Here is an 18,661-nt window from a genome sequence, read left to right on the forward strand (position 1 = left end):
AGAAGGGCACCAAAATGAGTGGGACATAGGGCAGAAGGGCACCAAAAACAAATGGGACAAAGGGCAGAAGGGCACCAAAAATGAGTGGGACAGAGGGCAGAAACGCACAAAAAACGAGTGGGGCAGAAGGGCACCAAAAACTAGTGACATTTGGCGCCGCAGACACGCGCGGTTTGGTTCCTGGCACACATAGCCATGGTTGCAGCGCACAGAGACCCTCCACTGCCGCACACAGAGGAAAAAAATTAGAGGGAACATTGCCTACAGTATGAGTTGCGTCTTTTATCTCAGGTCCTCAATACAATGTATTGTCTTCTAAGAGAACCTTTTCATTAATTGAAAATTACACTAGGAGAATCATAATAGAATCACCATCAACGTCAGGGTAAGCAATTGACCCCCGTTTTTTCATTTTGACTTTAGACCTTCTCAGTCTCGTCTTTTGGTAGCGGTTCAGCGACTCAGAACGACCTAGCACCAGTACGAGTGGACCCTCCAATAACTTTGCACAGAATTATTCTGAACATCAACCTTTTTTAGGTCAGGACCAATGGTGGAGTCCTCGTGGAAGAGGTCGCCCCTGGGGCAGGCCCAGGGGAGGACGTGGTGTCACCTGGAATCAGGAACAGGGAGAGGGAAGAAACAACCCCAGAACCAGCAAGAATACCACGGAGAAATTTGAACACGTCAGAAACATTACAGATGGTAGTTCATAAAGATAACCCTGTCATTAACTTGTCTGACCATGAGCTTACTCCTGTAGAACAGGTCGTTTTATCTAAGGGTCTATCTTTTGCCCCTACATCAATGCCTAACCACTTCAATTTGAAAATCGAATTATACCAGTTCTTCAGAAAAGTGCGATTAAAACACTATTTTTTGAAAACTCCCTATAACCCGGTCTTTTCTGGTAGTGGCCTAAGACCACCCTCTAGGTTTAACCCCCCCCCCCCGGTCCATCTTCTAGATCACAAAATAATTGCATTTGAACAAGTGGTTCTACGCGATATTGACAATGCACTTGCTAGCCGTCAGTATGTTCCATACAACATGAGTAAGCAGGAAAAGGAAGCCCTATATGCCTTAAAGAACAATGTCAGCATAGTTATAAAACCCGCGGACAAGGGTGGAGCGATAGTTGTCCAAAATATTGACAAATATAAAGATGAGATACTCTCCCAACTTGCGATAGAGGGCAATTACACTTTACTGAAAAAAGACCCCACAAAAGAAATCAGTCTACTTATTAACCCCTTCCATGCTCATGACGAGCTCAGCTCGTCATGAGGCACAGTTGAGCTGTGCTGATGACGAGCTGAGCTCGTCATGAATAAAGCAAAATGACACTTTCCAGCACAGGGGAAAAATAACCACAGCAGCGATGTGGTTAATAACATCACAAAAACAGCTTTGGACGATGGTTTGATAAATAAGTCAGAGTATGAGTTTCTAAACAATAAACATCCACAAATGCCTACTATATACACCCTTCCTAAGGTACATAAGCGGATGACTGATCCACCTGGTCGCCCGATTATTTCAGAGTGCGGTTCTTTGTTAGAGCCTCTGTAAATATATAGACGTCTTTCTAAAACCAATAGCCACGGCCACGTCTACATATTTACGAGATATCACCCAAACTATCCAGTTGGTTGAGGGACGTACTTATGATCACAACACCTCTCGGTTGGCTACCATGGACATCGCAGCCCTTTATACCAACATCCCCCAACAGTCCGCCCTAGTATGCAGAGAAAGAATTCTCAACCGGAGACCAGCACCCCACAGAGTCTCTACTGAGTTCATCATCAATTTGCTTACCATAGCAATGACCAAAAACTTTTTTGTATTCCAAAACAAACACTACATCCAGACAAGGGGTGTAGCCATGGGGGCAAGTTTTGCGCCAAACTTGGCAATTATTTACATGAGTGAATTTGAACATGAATTTGTCCTTAACCCAAACAATCCTTATCAGAACCACATTTCTCTGTGGGCCCGATACATTGATGACGTCCTCCTGATATGGGAGGGCAATAAGGACTTGTTATCAATGTTTCATGGCTGGCTCAACGACCGCTCAGACGATATTCAGTTCACCTTAGAATCGGATAATATGTCTATTAACTTTTTGGACATTCAGATCAAGGCAGAAGCCGGTATTTTATACACTACCCTGTATAGAAAGACCAGTGAAAGGAATACTCTCCTCAGGTACACTAGCCATCATCCCTGCAACCTCAGGGATAATTTGCCTTTTGGCCAATTTCTGAGGTTGCGGCGGAATTGTACAAGAAAGGAAGATTACTTTGAAGAATCCGCTCTCCACCATGACTTCTGAAAAAGGCACGGAAGCGTGCATGGCACAATCATCGTGAACATCTGTTGGACACACAGCCAAAAGAAAAAAGTGCTGAACGCTTAGTGTGTGTGACAACATTCAACACTAAGAGTAGTGTAATAAAGAAGTTGATAAACCGCCACTGGCACTTGGTTAAAGAGGAATAAGGGGGAATGCCCCCTCCACTACATGCATTCAGGAAGGGCAAAAATATTCGAGACCACCTGGTTAAAGCACTTTTACTTTCACCACAACAAGCCAGCCAAACCACATTGTGGGGCCTTACACCGGTGCTGGGACAAATGAAATGTGGTGGATGTAAGGCCTGTCCAATTACTTTATAATGTACTAGTTTCATACACAATGATGTGACTTACACTCTTAAGAACCACAGCAATTGTAACACCACAGGGGTGATCTATACCATCAAGTGCCCCTGTGGTTTTCTATATGCCGGACAGACGATCCAAAAGATAAAATGTTGCATCCTCCAACATACCAGCAGAATATGCTGTAAAACACAGGGGGCAACCCTAGTGGATCATTTCACCAGATTTGACCATGACCCTAACAGTTTCCAATGGTGGGTTATTGAAAGAAAGAGAGATAACCCCAGAGGAGGAGATTTGGGTGCTATTTTGAACAAAAGAGAGTGTATGTGGATACACCTTTTGGACACTGTACAGTCAGGATTGAATGAAATGGAGGAGATCAATAGACAGGTGTCCCTTCTGATTGTATAGTCTTTAGCAGTCATATTACTGATTACAGATGTACTATATTGCATGCGGATCTGATATTGTAATATTATGTTGTATTCTTTTGTAAAAAAATTGTTTTCGTTTTTAGTTTTTTGTGAAGTATACCATGTGACAATAATTGCATGTCATATTTGTATTGAGGATTAGAGAACATTTTAATATATGTCTATGTGCCTGAGCACACTATATATATACCGATTTAGAACTAAGGAACAATGGATTCTATGAAAGATTATAACAATATCAAATAAATGCCCAACATATTTTACAGGCTCTTAAACAACTTCTAAGGGTCCTCCAAGATGGCGGTAATTTAAACTCCACAATAATAGCAGAATGTCTCTTGTTTGTCGATTCACTTCAATACAGCCCTCCGCATTAAGACGTTGTTTACTTGAAACGTGACACCCCAAAATATGTATTTCACGAAGTTTGTTTCCTTGGTCAAAGTTAATAATATCCAACACGGAAGTTTGTTTCCTTGGTCAAAGTTAATAATATCTAATACGGCTGTTCGGAACCACCTCGAATATGCCAAATTAAACCACTCTAAGATGGTGGCGATGTAGACACAACCTTTCCGCCATGCCTTGGCCCTTTGTTTATGTCGGACGACTCCTATGTAGTCTTCCGTGTGTTGACAGTATCCCGATCCGGCTCGAGGCACGAGACGCGGGATACAAATGGAATCTTGAACTAATATGTAACTAACGAGTTAGGTAAGCGCTAAGACATCACCCGCTTATATTAATGGGAATTCTGGACATTGCAATTTATTCTTACTGGGGTACGTTTTCTCCTGTTTTTTCAGCGTTCATTTTTGTAGTCAGAGAATTCAATTCTCGAAGGGTTACACAGAATCTAACGCCCCTCGACTGCTATTGAAGCTAGGTAAGCCTTAACAAACGGCCAGATGTAACCGGTCAATACGCTTGGGACCCCGTTACAATGATACTAAGCCTGGGTTTTTCTTTATAGCGGTTCCATAGTAAATACACATTTCGTGGAACATCAAGTTGTGAAAGAGACACAGGATTGTACTATCCCATAACACCACAGTATACAGGTATAATCTTGACATTTTCCTGTTAGTGTGACCTCAATCCAGAGAATCTGAGTCTGGTTACCCTAATATGTTTACTTCTCCTATAGGGTTTTATTACATATTGTAATTTTCCCGAGTGATTCCTTCTGATGGCATATAACCATTAAGGTAATTCTCTTATCTTCCTCTACCTACAGTATGAGTTGCGTCTTTTATCTCAGGTCCTCAATAGAATGTATTGTCTTCTAGGAGGACCTTTTCATTAATTGAAAATTACACTAGAAGAATCATAATAGAATCACCATCAACGTCAGGGTAAGCAATTGACCCCCGTTTTTTCATTTTGACTTAGTTTCCTTACTAGCAACAGCCTGCTTAGTCCATTTCTTTGTTTCATAGGGTCATCCAACGATATATGGTTGCCCGCCCTAGTTCTGATGAAGACTCGCATGGCCCAGGCTTAACTCACTGTGAGGCCCGAAGTCGAGTTGAAACGTCGACGCTCTTTTGATATTCGACCTGGACCTATACATTATACCCTTTTGTGCCCCAAAATCATCAGATATATATAGGTTTTGTAATGATTTAAAATTATGGATGAATTGATTTAGGGCCAGGTCTCAATATAGGGATGATTATTGATCCTTTTGTATGAACGATAAACTGTTTTTTTATGTCACGATCTTTGCAATTTCCTTTATTTTTCTTATCACTAAGCACTACTACACCTTTCTATTTTTGCACGCTCCCCTTGGGGCAACCATTATGACCTAAATATAATGTATAAGTTATTTATATTGCATAATAGTGGTAGAAAATGAATAAATCACCACTGGACTTTGTCTTCTTGGCTGTTGTATTGTGAGACTATTCCACTTTTTTAATTATAAAATGTTGACTAATTGCGACGTTGCAAAATATTAGTCTGTGGACCATTGTTTTTCAATACTTAGAATATCCCCAGGCGTCAGACTGGATCCGGAAATTTTTGCGTAGCAGTACCCTTGCGCGTCGTTAGGCATAGTCTGGGGCTCCGCGTCCGTCGTCGGCGTCGTGGGTGCTGTGATGACGTTGTCGGAGTACTTAGACGCCGCCTCCGCGTGCTGACATCAGTTCTTCTTTTTTCCGCGCCAGCAGTGCAGATCCGGAAAAAGTGGTACCTTAGTCACTTTTTGACTAAACTTTTTGATCCCTTTTGATCATTTTTCTTCAGTCTTGCGACTCCGGATGGTGCAGATAGGGATGCCAGGTTTCAAGCCTTGTGAGGATTGCGACCGACTGATGTCTGTCACCGACCCTCACCGTCGGTGTCTCCACTGTCTCGGCGTCGACCACGACAACAAGACCTGCTCTGACTGCCGGGCCCTGACTTCGAAAGCTAGGCGGCAGCGGTCCCGCAAGCAACTCTAACTCAGTCAGTCGGCCCCGCTCCGCGAGAGGTCCCGGTCCCAACGGAGGTCGAGTAACAGGCCGCGGGGTAGGAGCCATCTCAGCTCCGGGAGTCGACATCATTCCTCCGGGTCGAAGTCGTCGTCAGGTAAGCACAAGAAGTCGAAGAGACGTCATCGCTCTTCCGACTCCCCCCGACGCTCGCGCGACGCGGCCAGGGGTTCGGGTGACACAGCCCATGCGGAGTCGCGGGCGTCGCGGCCTGCTCCACACCCTCCGGTCCCTGGGCAGAACGCGACGGCGGGGGAGATCAAGTGCTTCCTCATGGCCATGAGGTCCCTCTCTTCCCCGATGGGCTCTGCGGCGCCTTCGGGCAGAGCGGACCCGTCTGGAGGCCCTAGCAGGTCGGGGGCTTTGGCCCCGATGCAGTCGGATGCTTCGGCCCGACGGCGCCGCAGAGCCCCACTGGATCCGCTTTGGGATCCGGGTCCTGGCCCGTTTGACCTGACGACCTCACCGGCGCGATCCCTCAGGTGTCACCTCCGGCGCCGTCCTTGGGCGGCGCCGTCCCAGATGCTTCCCTCGCTCCGGTTCCGGCGTCGGAACGACTCCACTGGGCGCCGCTTTCGACGCCGCTTGGGGAGTTTGCCTTCTATGAAACGGCCCCATCGTTTGACAACCCTGATTATCAGGAGATGGGTGATGAGTATTTGGAGGGGTCTGAGGACTCTCTGAAACGGGAGTGTCAGTCTCAAGAGGACTGGACAGGTGGACTTGGGGATGTCAGTGGTCTGGACACCTCACCAGACACTGGCTTTGTCTCGCCTCCTACCATGGCTACGGAGGAGGGGGCAACCTACAGTGTGGTGTTGATGCGGGCGGCCAAGGCCTTGGACCTTCAGCTCCCCGTCGCGGCCGTGAGGACTAACCTCCTCACTGAGGTCCTTAAACCGCAGTCAAGCTCGGCCGAGCCTCTGCTGCCGTTTAATGAGGCCTTGACCGACATTCTTTTGGCCACTTGGTCCAGGCCCGCTACAGGTTCGCCCGTAGATAGGAACGTGGCCAGACGCCACCGCCCGGCCCCGGGCGACCCATGTTTCCTGTCCACCCACCCCACCCCCGAGAGCCTGGTCATACAGGCTTCGAATTCCCAGACCGCATTCCCGTCGGCTCCGCCGGACAGGGAATCCAAGAGGTTTGAGCAGTACGGCAAAAAGGTATTCTCCCCCCTTAGTCTGGGACTGCGGTCTTCCAACACCACATGCCTCTTGGGCCGCTACACCCACTCTCTGTGGGACACGGTTGCGGAATTGCTGCCAGAGTGTCCGTTGGAGGCAACACTCGGCCAAGCCCTTGTGGAAGGCAGGATGCAGCAAAATATTCTATCCGATGTGGGCTGTATACCACCGACTCACTAGGCAGAGCGATGGCAACGACGGTGGAGATTCGTCGCCACGCCTGGTTGAGGTCCGCCAACTTTTCGGCTGATGTCCAGAATACACTCAATGACATGCCGTTTGATGGCCGTCGCCTTTTCGGCGACAAGGCAGACCACGCGCTTGAGCACTTTAAGGACTCCAGGGCTACGGCCAAGTCCTTAGGCCTCTCGGCCCCGGGCCAGCAAACGGGTGCCTTTCGCTCCTTTCGTGGCCAAGGAAGGGGCGCCCCCACACGTGCTGCCAGCCACGCACCGCAGACTAACATCTAACGAGGTGGCGGCCGTGGAAATCGCTGTGGAGGCGGTCGGGGGCAACAGCAAGGCCAGACCACGCCTTTCCCCGCAAAACCCTCCTAGTCCGTGCTTTCAGGCCCATGTGACGCCAGTGGGGGGCAGGGTTCGCCATCACTACTCCCACTGGCGCACTGTCACATCGGACAGGTGGGTGCTGCAAATCGTCCGAAGGGGCTACTCCCTCCCCTTCGAGACGACCACTCAAGCCATGCCACCCCAATACCACCGCATATCAGGGGATCATATGCGGCTTCAGCAGGACGAAGTTTCGGCGCTCTTGGCCAAGGGGGCCATTGAGCGCGTTCCTGGGCCAGAAGTAGGGTGTGGTTGCTACTCCCACTACTTTCTGGTACCCAAGAAGGGCAAAGGGGGCCTACGCCCTATCTTGGACCTACGGAACGTCAACGGCTTCCTCTGGAAGGAGAAGTTCAAAATGCTGACTCTGACTCTGGCTCAGGTCTTAGCTGCCCTGGACCTAGGAGACTGGGTGGTAGCGTTGGACTTGCAGGACGCTTATTTCCACATCCCCGTCCTGCCGGCCCACCGGCGCTACCTGCGGTTCACGGTAGGCCACAAGCACTTTCAGTTTACCTTGCTCCCCTTCGGCCTTACCAGCGCCCCACGGGTGTTCACGAAAGTGATGGCGGTGGTCGCAGCTCATCTGCGCAGATCAGGGGTTTCAGTCTTCCCCTACCTCGATGACTGGTTGTCGAAGGCGGGCGCGCCCCAGACAGTCGTCTGCCACCTCCAGACGACGGCAGACCTCCTGTACCAGCTGGGATTCTCCATCAAAGTGCCGAAGTCACACCTGTGCCCCTCCCAGAAGCTCCTCTTCATCGGAGCGGTTCTCGACTCGGTGCGGTTTCGGGTTTACCCCCCCGAACAGCGGGTTGGGGATATACGGGCTCTGAATCCGATCTTTCAGACGTTATCCCGAGTCTCGGTCAGGTTGACGCTACGGCTTCTGGGGCTGATGGCCTCCTGCATCCTTCTGGTGCATCATGCCCGTTGGCAGATGCGGGCTCTGCAGTGGGACCTGAAGTTTCAGTGGGCCCAGCATCAGGGCGACCTGTCCGACCATGTCCTGATCTCGGAGGGCACTGGCAGACAGCTGCAGTTGTGGCTCACGGACCGCGATTGGGTCAGCAGCAGATCCCTCTCCCTTCCCCAACCGGAGCACGTAGTTGTGACGGACGCGTCCCTCCAGGGCTGGGGAGGCCACACGGGAGAGGCGGAGATCAGAGGCCTCTGGTGTCTGGCGGAGTCCCGGCTCCATATCAACCTTTTGGAGCTGCGGGCGATTCGTCTAGCACTGAAGGCATTCCTCCCCTCTGTCCGGGGGAGTGTAGTGCAGGTGTTCACCGACAACACCACCGCCATGTGGTACTGCAACAAACAGGGCGGGGTGGGGTCGTGGACCCTCTGCCAGGAGGCTCTGCGCCTCTGGCAATGGCTGGAACATTAGGGTGTGACCCTGGTGGTTCAACACCTGGCAGGTTCTCTGAACGCCAGGGCGGACGAACTCAGCCGCCTGTGCATGATGGATCACGAATGGCGTCTGAACTCTGACGTGGCGCAAGGTCTCTTTCTGCAGTGGGGAGAGCCTTGGTTAGATCTATACGCCACCGAAGAGAACGCGCAATGTCATCAGTTCTGCGCGTTGGAATTTCCATGGCGGCACTCGCTCAGAGACGCTTTTCGTCGCGAGTGGAGTTGCGGTCTGTTGTACGCCTTTCTGCCTATACCACTTCCGCTCAGAGTGCTGAAGAAGATCAAACGCGACCGGGCCCAAGTCATCCTTGTGGCTCCGGACTGGACACGAAGGCACTGGTATCCAGAGATACTCAGTATGTCAGTCGATCCCCCGGTTCTTCTGCCTCTTCGGGAGGACCTTCTGTCGCAGCAACAGGGGACGCTCCCGCTCCTCCACCCGAACCTCTCCATGCTTGGAGATTGAGCAGTGACAGTTGAGGCCATTTGACTTGCCTCCTGAAGTCTGTAATATCATTCTGGCAGCCAGGCGTCCCTCCACAAAGTCTGTATACGCCTGCAGGTGGAACAGATTTGTGGCATGGTGCACAGCAAAGGCTGTGGATCCTCTCTCTGCCCCTCTTTCTTAGGTTCTTCTCTTCCTTCTTTCTCTTGCCCAGCAGGGCTCTGCTCTGGGCACTATTAAGGGCTACCTTTCTGCTCTTTCAGCCTTCCTAAGGCTGCCCGATCAACCATCTTTGTTAAAGTCCCCTATTGTAAATTGTTTTCTGAAAGGCATCACACACACGTTTCCACCTGTTCCCTTCGTGATGCCTCAGTGGGACTTGAACTTGGTTCTTACTTTTCTGATGTACGCTCCCTTTGAGCCACTTCACAACTGTCCTATCCGCCTTCTTGCTCTGAAGACTGCTTTCCTGGTTGCCATCAACTCTGCCAGGAGAGTGAGTGAGCTCCAAGCTCTATCCTCTAAACCTCCTTTCCTTTCTGTCCATCTGGACAAGGTTGTGTTGCGGACAAAACCCTCTTTCCAGCCCAAGGTAGTCACAGCCTTCCACATCGGGCAGTCCATCACCTTCCCCACCTTCTTTCCGCCTCCGCATCCCTCGAAAGAGGAAGAGAGGCTCCACCATCTGGACCCAAAACGTGCACTCTCATACTATCTGGATCGCACACGCCAGTTCCGGGTGGATGACCGACTCTTTGTTGGTTACGTGGGCGCTAAGAAAGGACGGGCGGTGCTCGGTGGATCGTGTTGTGCATCCAAGCGTGCTACTCTTTGGCTAAAAAGGAACCTCCTGTTGTGCTGAGGGCCCATTCCACTCGGGCCACGGCGACTACTACTGCCCTGGGCCGAGGAGTCCCTTTGCAGGACATTTGTCAGGCACCTACGTGGGCCTCGCTGCACACGTTCGCAAGACACTACTGCCTGGACAGCCAAGTCCGGAGGGATGGCTTCTTTGGCCGTTCCGTCCTCCAGGACTTTCTGGTGTGAATATTGGTTCGCAGACCCACCATCGGGGTTGGTATTGCTGGGGTATCTATTCGAAGCTAAGGAATCTATCACTAACGTGTCTCTTTCAGATGCACAAGTTACTACTTGTGTAACTATATCTGTAAGAGACATTAGTTAGTGATAGATTCCTTACCGACCCACCCATCCTCCCCGTTCTGCGAACCGATATCTAGGGTTAAGATCATCCCCTTTCAGAGCCCTAGTTTCAATGGCACCAGTGTTGGTTTTTAACATGGCTCTGCGTTTCTGGCGAGAAAAAGCTGTGTCTAAGAACTGACGTCAGCACGCGGAGGCGGCGTCTAAGTACTCCGACGACGTAATCACGGCACCGACGACGGACGCGGAGCCGCAGACGACGTCTACCGACGCACAAGGGTACTGCTACGCAAAAATTTCCGGATCCAGTCTGACGCCTGGGGATATTCTAAGGTAAGGAATCTATCACTAACTAATGTCTCTTACCAATATATCGTTACACAAGTAGTAACTTGTGCATTTGGGGAAAGTGATCAACTCTCCATGGTTTGGGTGATCCTCTGAATTATCTGATCAAGCTTTGCTTTTGTTCCTAACTCATTAAATAGTTTTATATTTATGCAGCTCTCACAAAGTCTCAGTGAGCCTGTGTGTTTTTTGTCTGGGCAAGACACCTCAAGTTAGAGTTTGTGCATTAACGTTTTCCCGTAATTAGGTTAACGGAAATGGGGCTGCACTTAGGGCAAAGGCATTTGATTCGTTTCCTAAACAGTGGTATGCTTTCCCCCCCTGATAATAGGTATCATCTTGCTAGCAACCACTCTCTGTGTAGGAGCATATCTTACACAGTCCTCAAAGGACTTGTATGGTACATTTTCATAGAGTACAGTTCTCTACCCCATGTCAATAGATAGCACAGTCTACTACACGGGGGATGGATGTGGTTCATTTAAAATTGGACACTCTAAAAAAAATCTACTCTTGTAAGGGAGATGAGATGGTAATGTTCATACTGGAGCTAAAATGGAAAAATTGGTGTTCTTTTTCTTCAGGCTCTGGGCTCTTTCTTTGAGTTGATTACCTATACTTGTTACTCAGAATGAAAAAGTACTTTAGAAATTAAAATAAAAACAAATAACTATTTGAATAGGTACGGTGTTTCTCTTTAATCTAATTTGTTGTGAAGGCATTTGTTTGAAGTACATCTTTACACTTTGTCTTTTTTTTAAAACAGTTTATGCAAATATAAAAAAACTCAATCGTTTCTTGCACACCATTTGAAGTATATATTGGCATCTAAAATTTGAAGTACTCGAAATCATATGATATATTTTATTGCTCGAATTTGCTTAACTAATTTGTTCATGGGTTATGTCACACACAAACTATTTTAATTGTCGCTATAGGAGGAACGCATCCGTCGTGGAGATGATCTCCGTTTGCAGATGGCTCTAGAAGAAAGTCGGAAGAACACAAGTAAAGTTCCCAAGAAAAAGAAAGAGGTAGTGCTGTTATTCGTAAATAAGTAATACCTATGAACATCTGAAAAGATAATGTCTACTGCTTTACAGGGGTATTGAATTTTGAAACCAGTCTTCTTGTTTATGGAACGGCTCGGAAATCTACCTGGCGTGTAAAAGGAAAAAAAAGTAGAAAAAACACACTACCCATTTTGTACCATGTGACCAATTATGACAGCAGGTTTGTTGGATCAGAACCCAGATAGTGTCCTCTGATTATACTAGGGCAACTATTAGGTCAGTGCTTGGATTCTGTCCCTGCTCTGGATATGCCACTTTGATTGCCCTGGACTCCGAACAGACCAGTGCTTTACTTAAGTCAAACATTTGAATATTTACAGGCTCAGTATGTACTGATGCTGTGTTAATGAATGGGCTTAGTGTAGGTTAGTTTACTGATCAAGGAAAGGGACTGAATATAACCGCACTGTCATGATGCTTGGGTTTGGTTATAGCAGAGGTCAGGATATATCTTTATTTATTTGTGCTATTGCTCTCTTTCTTGCTTTAGTTTCTGAGGAAGCACCTTCTGATGCCCTGGCTTATTTAATTTTAGGTATTCACTCGATTTCACGAAATGTTACTGTTCTAAACTTAGATTCAACTTGCAGTCCTCTGCTTAGGTTACCAACAGAGGATCAGGGTGATTACTTGCAGTTTGACATTTTCCAATTGACCAAACTGCGTAATTCTTGGACCGATAACTTAATCTCAGTTTGCTGCATTTCTGGATGGATTTGGGCCCAGATCTTTGGACTGGGGTGAGTGTGTGACATTGATCCACATTCGGTCCATCACCTGTTGTGTTTGCATATTCCGCCCTAAGTGCGCTGGGGATGCCCAGACGTGGGTCCCAGGCACTCCACACCACTGGAGTCAAGCTAGCCGGGCTGATGAGGTGTTACCTCGAAACCGGTCCGGTCCTCGGATGCTTGATTCCGTTCTGGGAAGGACATGGCTTTTGTAGTTCGGACTGGACTGTTCCCATGGGGCACAGGGTCAGAGCTGATTTGCATATCGCCATTGTCTAACCCAGGGTGGTGTGGAGTGCAAAAAAAACGATGGATTTGGGCCCAGATCTTTGGACTGGGGTGAGTGTGTGACATTGATCCACATTCGGTCCATCACCTGTTGTGTTTGCATATTCCGCCCTAAGTGCGCTGGGGATGCCCAGACGTGGGTCCCAGGCACTCCACACCACTGGAGTCAAGCTAGCCGGGCTGATGAGAGGTGTTACCTCGAAACCGGTCCGGTCCTCGGATGCTTGATTCCGTTCTGGGAAGGACATGGCTTTTGTAGTTCGGACTGGACTGTTCCCATGGGGCACAGGGTCAGAGCTGATTTGCATATCGCCATTGTCTAACCCAGGGTGGTGTGGAGTGCAAAAAAACGATGGATTTGGGCCCAGATCTTTGGACTGGGGTGAGTGTGTGACATTGATCCACATTCGGTCCATCACCTGTTGTGTTTGCATTTCTGTTGTGTGACATAATTATGAGCATAAACCAAGTGCTATATCCGTGACTGAACACTCATATTTTACAACTAGATAAACTGTGCAAATTCTGGTCAGTTAAAATAATAATAATAATAATAAGAAAGCTTATGAAGCGCATGGTTACACTCACTAGTGTGTCCCCGCACTGTGGCTAGAACTTGTCAAGAACAATAATGTGACATAGCTTAGAGAAAACCTATGGGCGGAAGAGCTAGGTTTTCTGATTTGTCAGAAAAAGTAATTTCAGAAGGTTCCTTCCGGAGAGCGACAGGGAGGTCATTCTAGTGTTTAGCGGCTAGATAGCAGAAGGATTGCCCACCCATTCTTGCTCTTTTAATAACCAGGGTTTTGACCTGTCCAGTCCCCGAAGATCTTAGATGTCGGAATGGAGTATAGGGGACAGTAGGTTGTGCAGATAACTTGGCCCTTCCCCTGCAGAATACGGTGACTAACACACAATGCCTTAAAGAGTATTCTCTCCCTCACTGGGAGCCAGTGAAGGGCAGCGAGGGCATTCTTGGAGGAAGCTCTCCTGGGCAGCATCAGAACAAGGCAGGCCGCCGCGTTCTGAATGCATTGAAGTCTCTTTAGACACTTACTACTAGCTCCCAGGTATAGAGCATTTCCGTAGTCCAGGTGGGAAGTTACAAGCGCATGGACTAGGGTTTTCCTCTGCCCTTTCATTATTCCAAAATACTTCCCGGCCACAATTCCAGTGTGATTCTCAAAGGAGAGCTTGGAGTCAAGCCACATCTCCAATTTCTTGACCGGATTGCTGCGGGAGGGGGTTGGGCCCAGAGTCTGCACCCACCAAAATGAAGACCAGATCAAGGGATCATTTTCCACCACCAGAACCTCAGTATTGCTGACATTTAATTTTAAACAGTTATTCATCATCCAGGATGCCAGCTCCTGTAGGCAAGTAGAAAAATTGGTGGCTGCCTCTTCATGGGATTATGACGGTGAGACCACCAGTTTTGTGTCATCCGTGTATGACACAACACTAATTCTATGTTTAGTAATAGTCTCCGCCAGTGGGGCGATATAGAGATTAAAAAGAGTGGGGCTTAATATAGAGCCCTGGCATATGCACTCAATTCGGCTTACACATACAAAAGTTGGCTTTGCACTTATGAGTTTACTAGGATGAAGATGTTTGTGTTGGCAAATTCTCTAGGGGGAGCTTGAAATAGGTCAGATGTTAATCTGTCCAGGGCTGTAACGACCTGCGAGATGTGCGCACCCGCAGACTTGCATGTTTAATGGTATTCGCATAATCCTTTCCAAACCTTGAATTTGCTTGAAATGTACTCCTGATGAGCACAAGAATTTTTTTTTTTCAAGGGTGGCTAGGGACCTCCCAAAAATGGTGTGGTGTGGAGAAAAGAGTTTCTTCTAAAGGGTACTATTTTCCTTTGAGGAAAAATATATTAAAGTTTAACTAGTGAATTTGCACTTGTGTGGCCGATTTTTGCACTAGCAAAAATATACTAATGTATATTTGCTCATGCAAAAACGTAAATCTGTTGTAGGTCTCTAGGCCTAGTTGTAATTCTGCACCCATGAAAGGGTGTAGACCTGTGAGTGCCTACCAGACAGCGCAACTGTCTGGTTTGCGAAAAGACATCTTGGGGACCTTCAGGGAGCTTTCCATGGAATGCATTCCACGCGTTGCTTACATTGGCTTTCTGGTTTGTAACTCACATTTTCTGGCTTTCTATTTGCTGGCTTTATTTGTTTTAGGATGGTTCGGGTGGGCGTGTCCCTCCCAAGGAGCAAAGCCTTTTCACCCCAACTCCCCTTGTATTGTTCCACCAGTGCTCCTTTCTGTAAAAAGGCATGTAAATCTTGTTCTTATCTTGCCCCACTGCACTCTAGTCCACTCTTTGCCACGTCACTCCATGCCACGTCACTCCACCCCAATGTATTCTGTGCCAAGGCACTCTATGCTATTCTTTTCTGCGCGACTGCACTCTGCGCCTCTCTGCCACTGTATTCTGTGCCAATGCATTCTTTCACTCTGCTCTGAGCCACTCTGCTCTGCGCCTCGTCACTCCTTGCCACTCTGTGCCTCGTCACTCCTTGCCACTCTGCGCCTCGTCACTCCTTGCCACTCTGCGCCTCGTCACTCCTTGCCACTCTGCGCCTCGTCACTCCTTGCCACTCTGCGCCTCTTCACTCCTTGCCACTCTGCGCCTCGTCACTCCTTGCCACTCTGCGCCTCGTTACTCCTTGCCACTCTGCGCCTCGTCACTCCTTGCCACTCTGCGCCTCGTCACTCCTTGCCACTCTGCGCCTCGTCACTCCTTGCCACTCTGCGCCTCGTCACTCCTTGCCACTCTGCGCCTCGTCACTCCTTGCCACTCTGCGCCTCGTCACTCCTTGCCACTCTGCGCCTCGTCACTCCTTGCCACTCTGCGCCTCGTCACTCCTCGTCACTCCTTGCCACTCTGCGCCTCGTCACTCCTTGCCACTCTGCGCCTCATCACTCCTTGCCACTCTGCGTCTCGTCACTCCTTGCCACTCTGCGCCTCGTCACTCCTTGCCACTCTGCGCCTCGTCCTCCTTGCCACTCTGCGCCTCGTCCTCCTAACCACTCTGCGCCTCGTCCTCCTTACCACTCTGCGCCTCGTCCTCCTTACCACTCTGCGCCTCGTCACTCCTTGCCACTCTGCGCCTCGCCGCTCCTCGCTGCTCTGCTGTGGGCCTCGCTGCTCTGCTGTGGGCCTCGACGCTCTGCTCTACGCCTCGCCGCTCTGCTCTACGCCTCGCCGCTCTGCTCTACGCCTCGCCGCTCTGCTCTACGCCTCGCCGCTCTGCTCTACGCCTCGCCGCTCTGCTCTACGCCTCGCCGCTCTGCTCTACGCCTCGCCGCTCTGCTCTACGCCTCGCCGCTCTGCTCTACGCCTCGCCGCTCTGCTCTACGCCTCGCCTCGCCGCTCTGCTCTACGCCTCGCCTCGCCGCTCTGCTCTACGCCTCGCCTCTCTGCTCTACGCCTCGCCGCTCTGCTCTACGCCTCGCCGCTCTGCTCTACGCCTCGCCTCGCCGCTCTGCTCTACGCCTCGCCTCGCCGCTCTGCTCTACGCCTCGCCTCGCCGCTCTGCTCTACGCCTCGCCGCTCTGCTCTACGCCTCGCCTCGCCGCTCTGCTCTACGCCTCGCCGCTCTGCTCTACGCCTCGCCTCGCCGCTCTGCTCTACGCCTCGCCTCGCCGCTCTGCTCTACGCCTCGCCTCGCCGCTCTGCTCTACGCCTCGCCTCGCCGCTCTGCTCTACGCCTCGCCTCGCCGCTCTGCGCCTCGCCTCGCCGCTCTACGCCTCGCCTCGCCGCTCTACGCCTCGCCTCGCCGCTCTACGCCTCGCCTCGCCGCTCTACGCCTCGCCTCGCCGCTCTACGCCTCGCCTCGCCGCTCTGCTCTACGCCTCGCCACGCCACTCTGCTCAAATGCTGCACTCTGCTCCAATGCTGCACTCTGCTCCAATGCTGCACTCTGCTCCAATGCTGCACTCTGCTCCAATGCTGCACTCTGCTCCAATGCTGCACTCTGCTCCAATGCTGCACTCTGCTCCAATGCTGCACTCTGCTCCAATGCTGCACTCTGCTCCAATGCTGCACTCTGCTCCAATGCTGCACTCTGCTCCAATGCTGCACTCTGCTCCAATGCTGCACTCTGCTCCAATGCTGCACTCTGCTCCAATGCTGCACTCTGCTCCAATGCTGCACTCTGCTCCAATGCTGCACTCTGCTCCAATGCTGCACTCTGCTCCAATGCTGCACTCTTCATTAGTTTACTCGACTTTATTGTACGCCACTACAGGCCAATCTGATCTACTCTATGCCAATGCACTTTACACCACTGCACTCTGCTCTGCACCAATGAACTCTACACCACTTTGCACTACTACATTCTGTGCCAGTGCACTCTTATCCCCTGCCCTCTACGCCATTCTACATCACTCCAGCCTATGCCATTCCATGCCACGCCACTTCATGCCACTCTCCACGCCACTCCACACTCCACTCGATGCCACTTCATTCTGCAACGCTCCACTCGATGCTGCTCCAGTCGATGTCCCTCCACAATGCGCCCCTCCACTCAAAACCAATACCTCTTGCATAGGCCAGGCCTATTGGTTTGCCAATGCTTGTTTTTACATGTTGCACGGATTCTCCTTAGAGGTGGGCAAGCCACTGAACGTTTGAGCCAGGCTTCAGCCTGAAGCATGGCTCTGGCTCAGCTTGAGGACGTTTTTTAACCTCGAGCCCTCAACGAGCTAAGCCTTTGTGTGACTTCTGCCTGCCATCCTCCTCTACCCAGGATGTGGCGTTACAGCCAGAGCGGCTGACTTTAGAACTAGGGAACCAAGTTTGAGTCTCGACGTGAGCTCAATATCCTGTGATTGTTTTATGTTTAAGGCAAACAGATGGCATGATAGTTTAGCAAATGTGCCTACAAGCCTCATCTGCCTTTTTTTTTACTGTGCGTCTAGGTTTTGGGTTCGGTTTTTGCATTCAAAAATAAAATTGCCAGTTGTGCTTTATTTCTTCAGCTTGTATTTGAATATAACACAGGAGCATTCTGAGAGCTTAATAAACAGCCACAGGTGATTACATTTTGCATACATGTATACCTGATTTAATAGTATATCCACTCATTAGTGTAAGACGAGTTTACATCTTCCTGTTGTGTCTTAAGAGTGATAAACATATAAGGTTTTGCATTAATGAATCATATATACAATTTTGAACATTGTATACATATGGCTGCCTCTATTTCTAGTAACCCTGGGACCTGGATAACCTAGTGATAAAGCAAAACAATGGTCCCTAATGGGCGAAGCAAAAACCTCTACTTCCTCGGAGATTGTATTTTTGACCATCAAGAGATCAGCTCTATTTCTCAATTGGACTGTTTATTGAAATGTTTTAGCAAACCGAAAAAATCATTGCAGTTGTACACTAAAATTAATTTCTAAGCAAGAAGGTAAACGCAAATGGCATAATGACCTAGTGAAAGTAAGTGAATGTAAAGTGAGTTGGTGCTATACAATCTCTGTACATAAAAGAGCGACTGATCCAGGATGGTGAAGTGGTTGGTACACACTCTGACAGAGCGAAATGCTCTAGAATCAAAATTAAACTGTATACTATTATTGTGTCAAGTCATTGTTTCGACCATTGGCATACAATTTAGACCGGGTCATCATCAGGACGTAGGTTTGGGGAAGCACCTGCCCAATGTATAGGATGGATGCAGAGATATTTTCTGAGTGCTATTGATGCATGGGATGCTTCAGAAAGAAGCTGATGCTTGGGGCGGCTCAGGATCTGATTTTATGTTAGAATCACTCTCATTAGTGCAAGACGAGTTTACAACTTTCTGTAGTACCTTAAG

General features: G+C 49.3%; 1 protein-coding gene across 4 annotated transcripts in view; it reads left to right on the forward strand.

Annotated features, from left to right (window-relative positions):
• EPN2 (epsin 2) overlaps positions 1–18,661 on the forward strand; it is a 475,186-nt gene that overhangs the window by 322,029 nt on the left and 134,496 nt on the right. For all 4 annotated transcript variants that reach the window (XM_086940721.1, XM_086940718.1, XM_086940720.1 and 1 more), the window contains one exon: positions 11,655–11,750. In XM_086940721.1, coding sequence (XP_086796847.1) covers positions 11,655–11,750 — 96 coding nt within the window. The remainder of the gene's footprint in view (positions 1–11,654; positions 11,751–18,661) is intronic.

The sequence above is a fragment of the Lissotriton vulgaris genome, chromosome 10, assembly GCF_964263255.1.
Source record: "Lissotriton vulgaris chromosome 10, aLisVul1.2, whole genome shotgun sequence".
NCBI lineage: Eukaryota > Metazoa > Chordata > Amphibia > Caudata > Salamandridae > Lissotriton > Lissotriton vulgaris.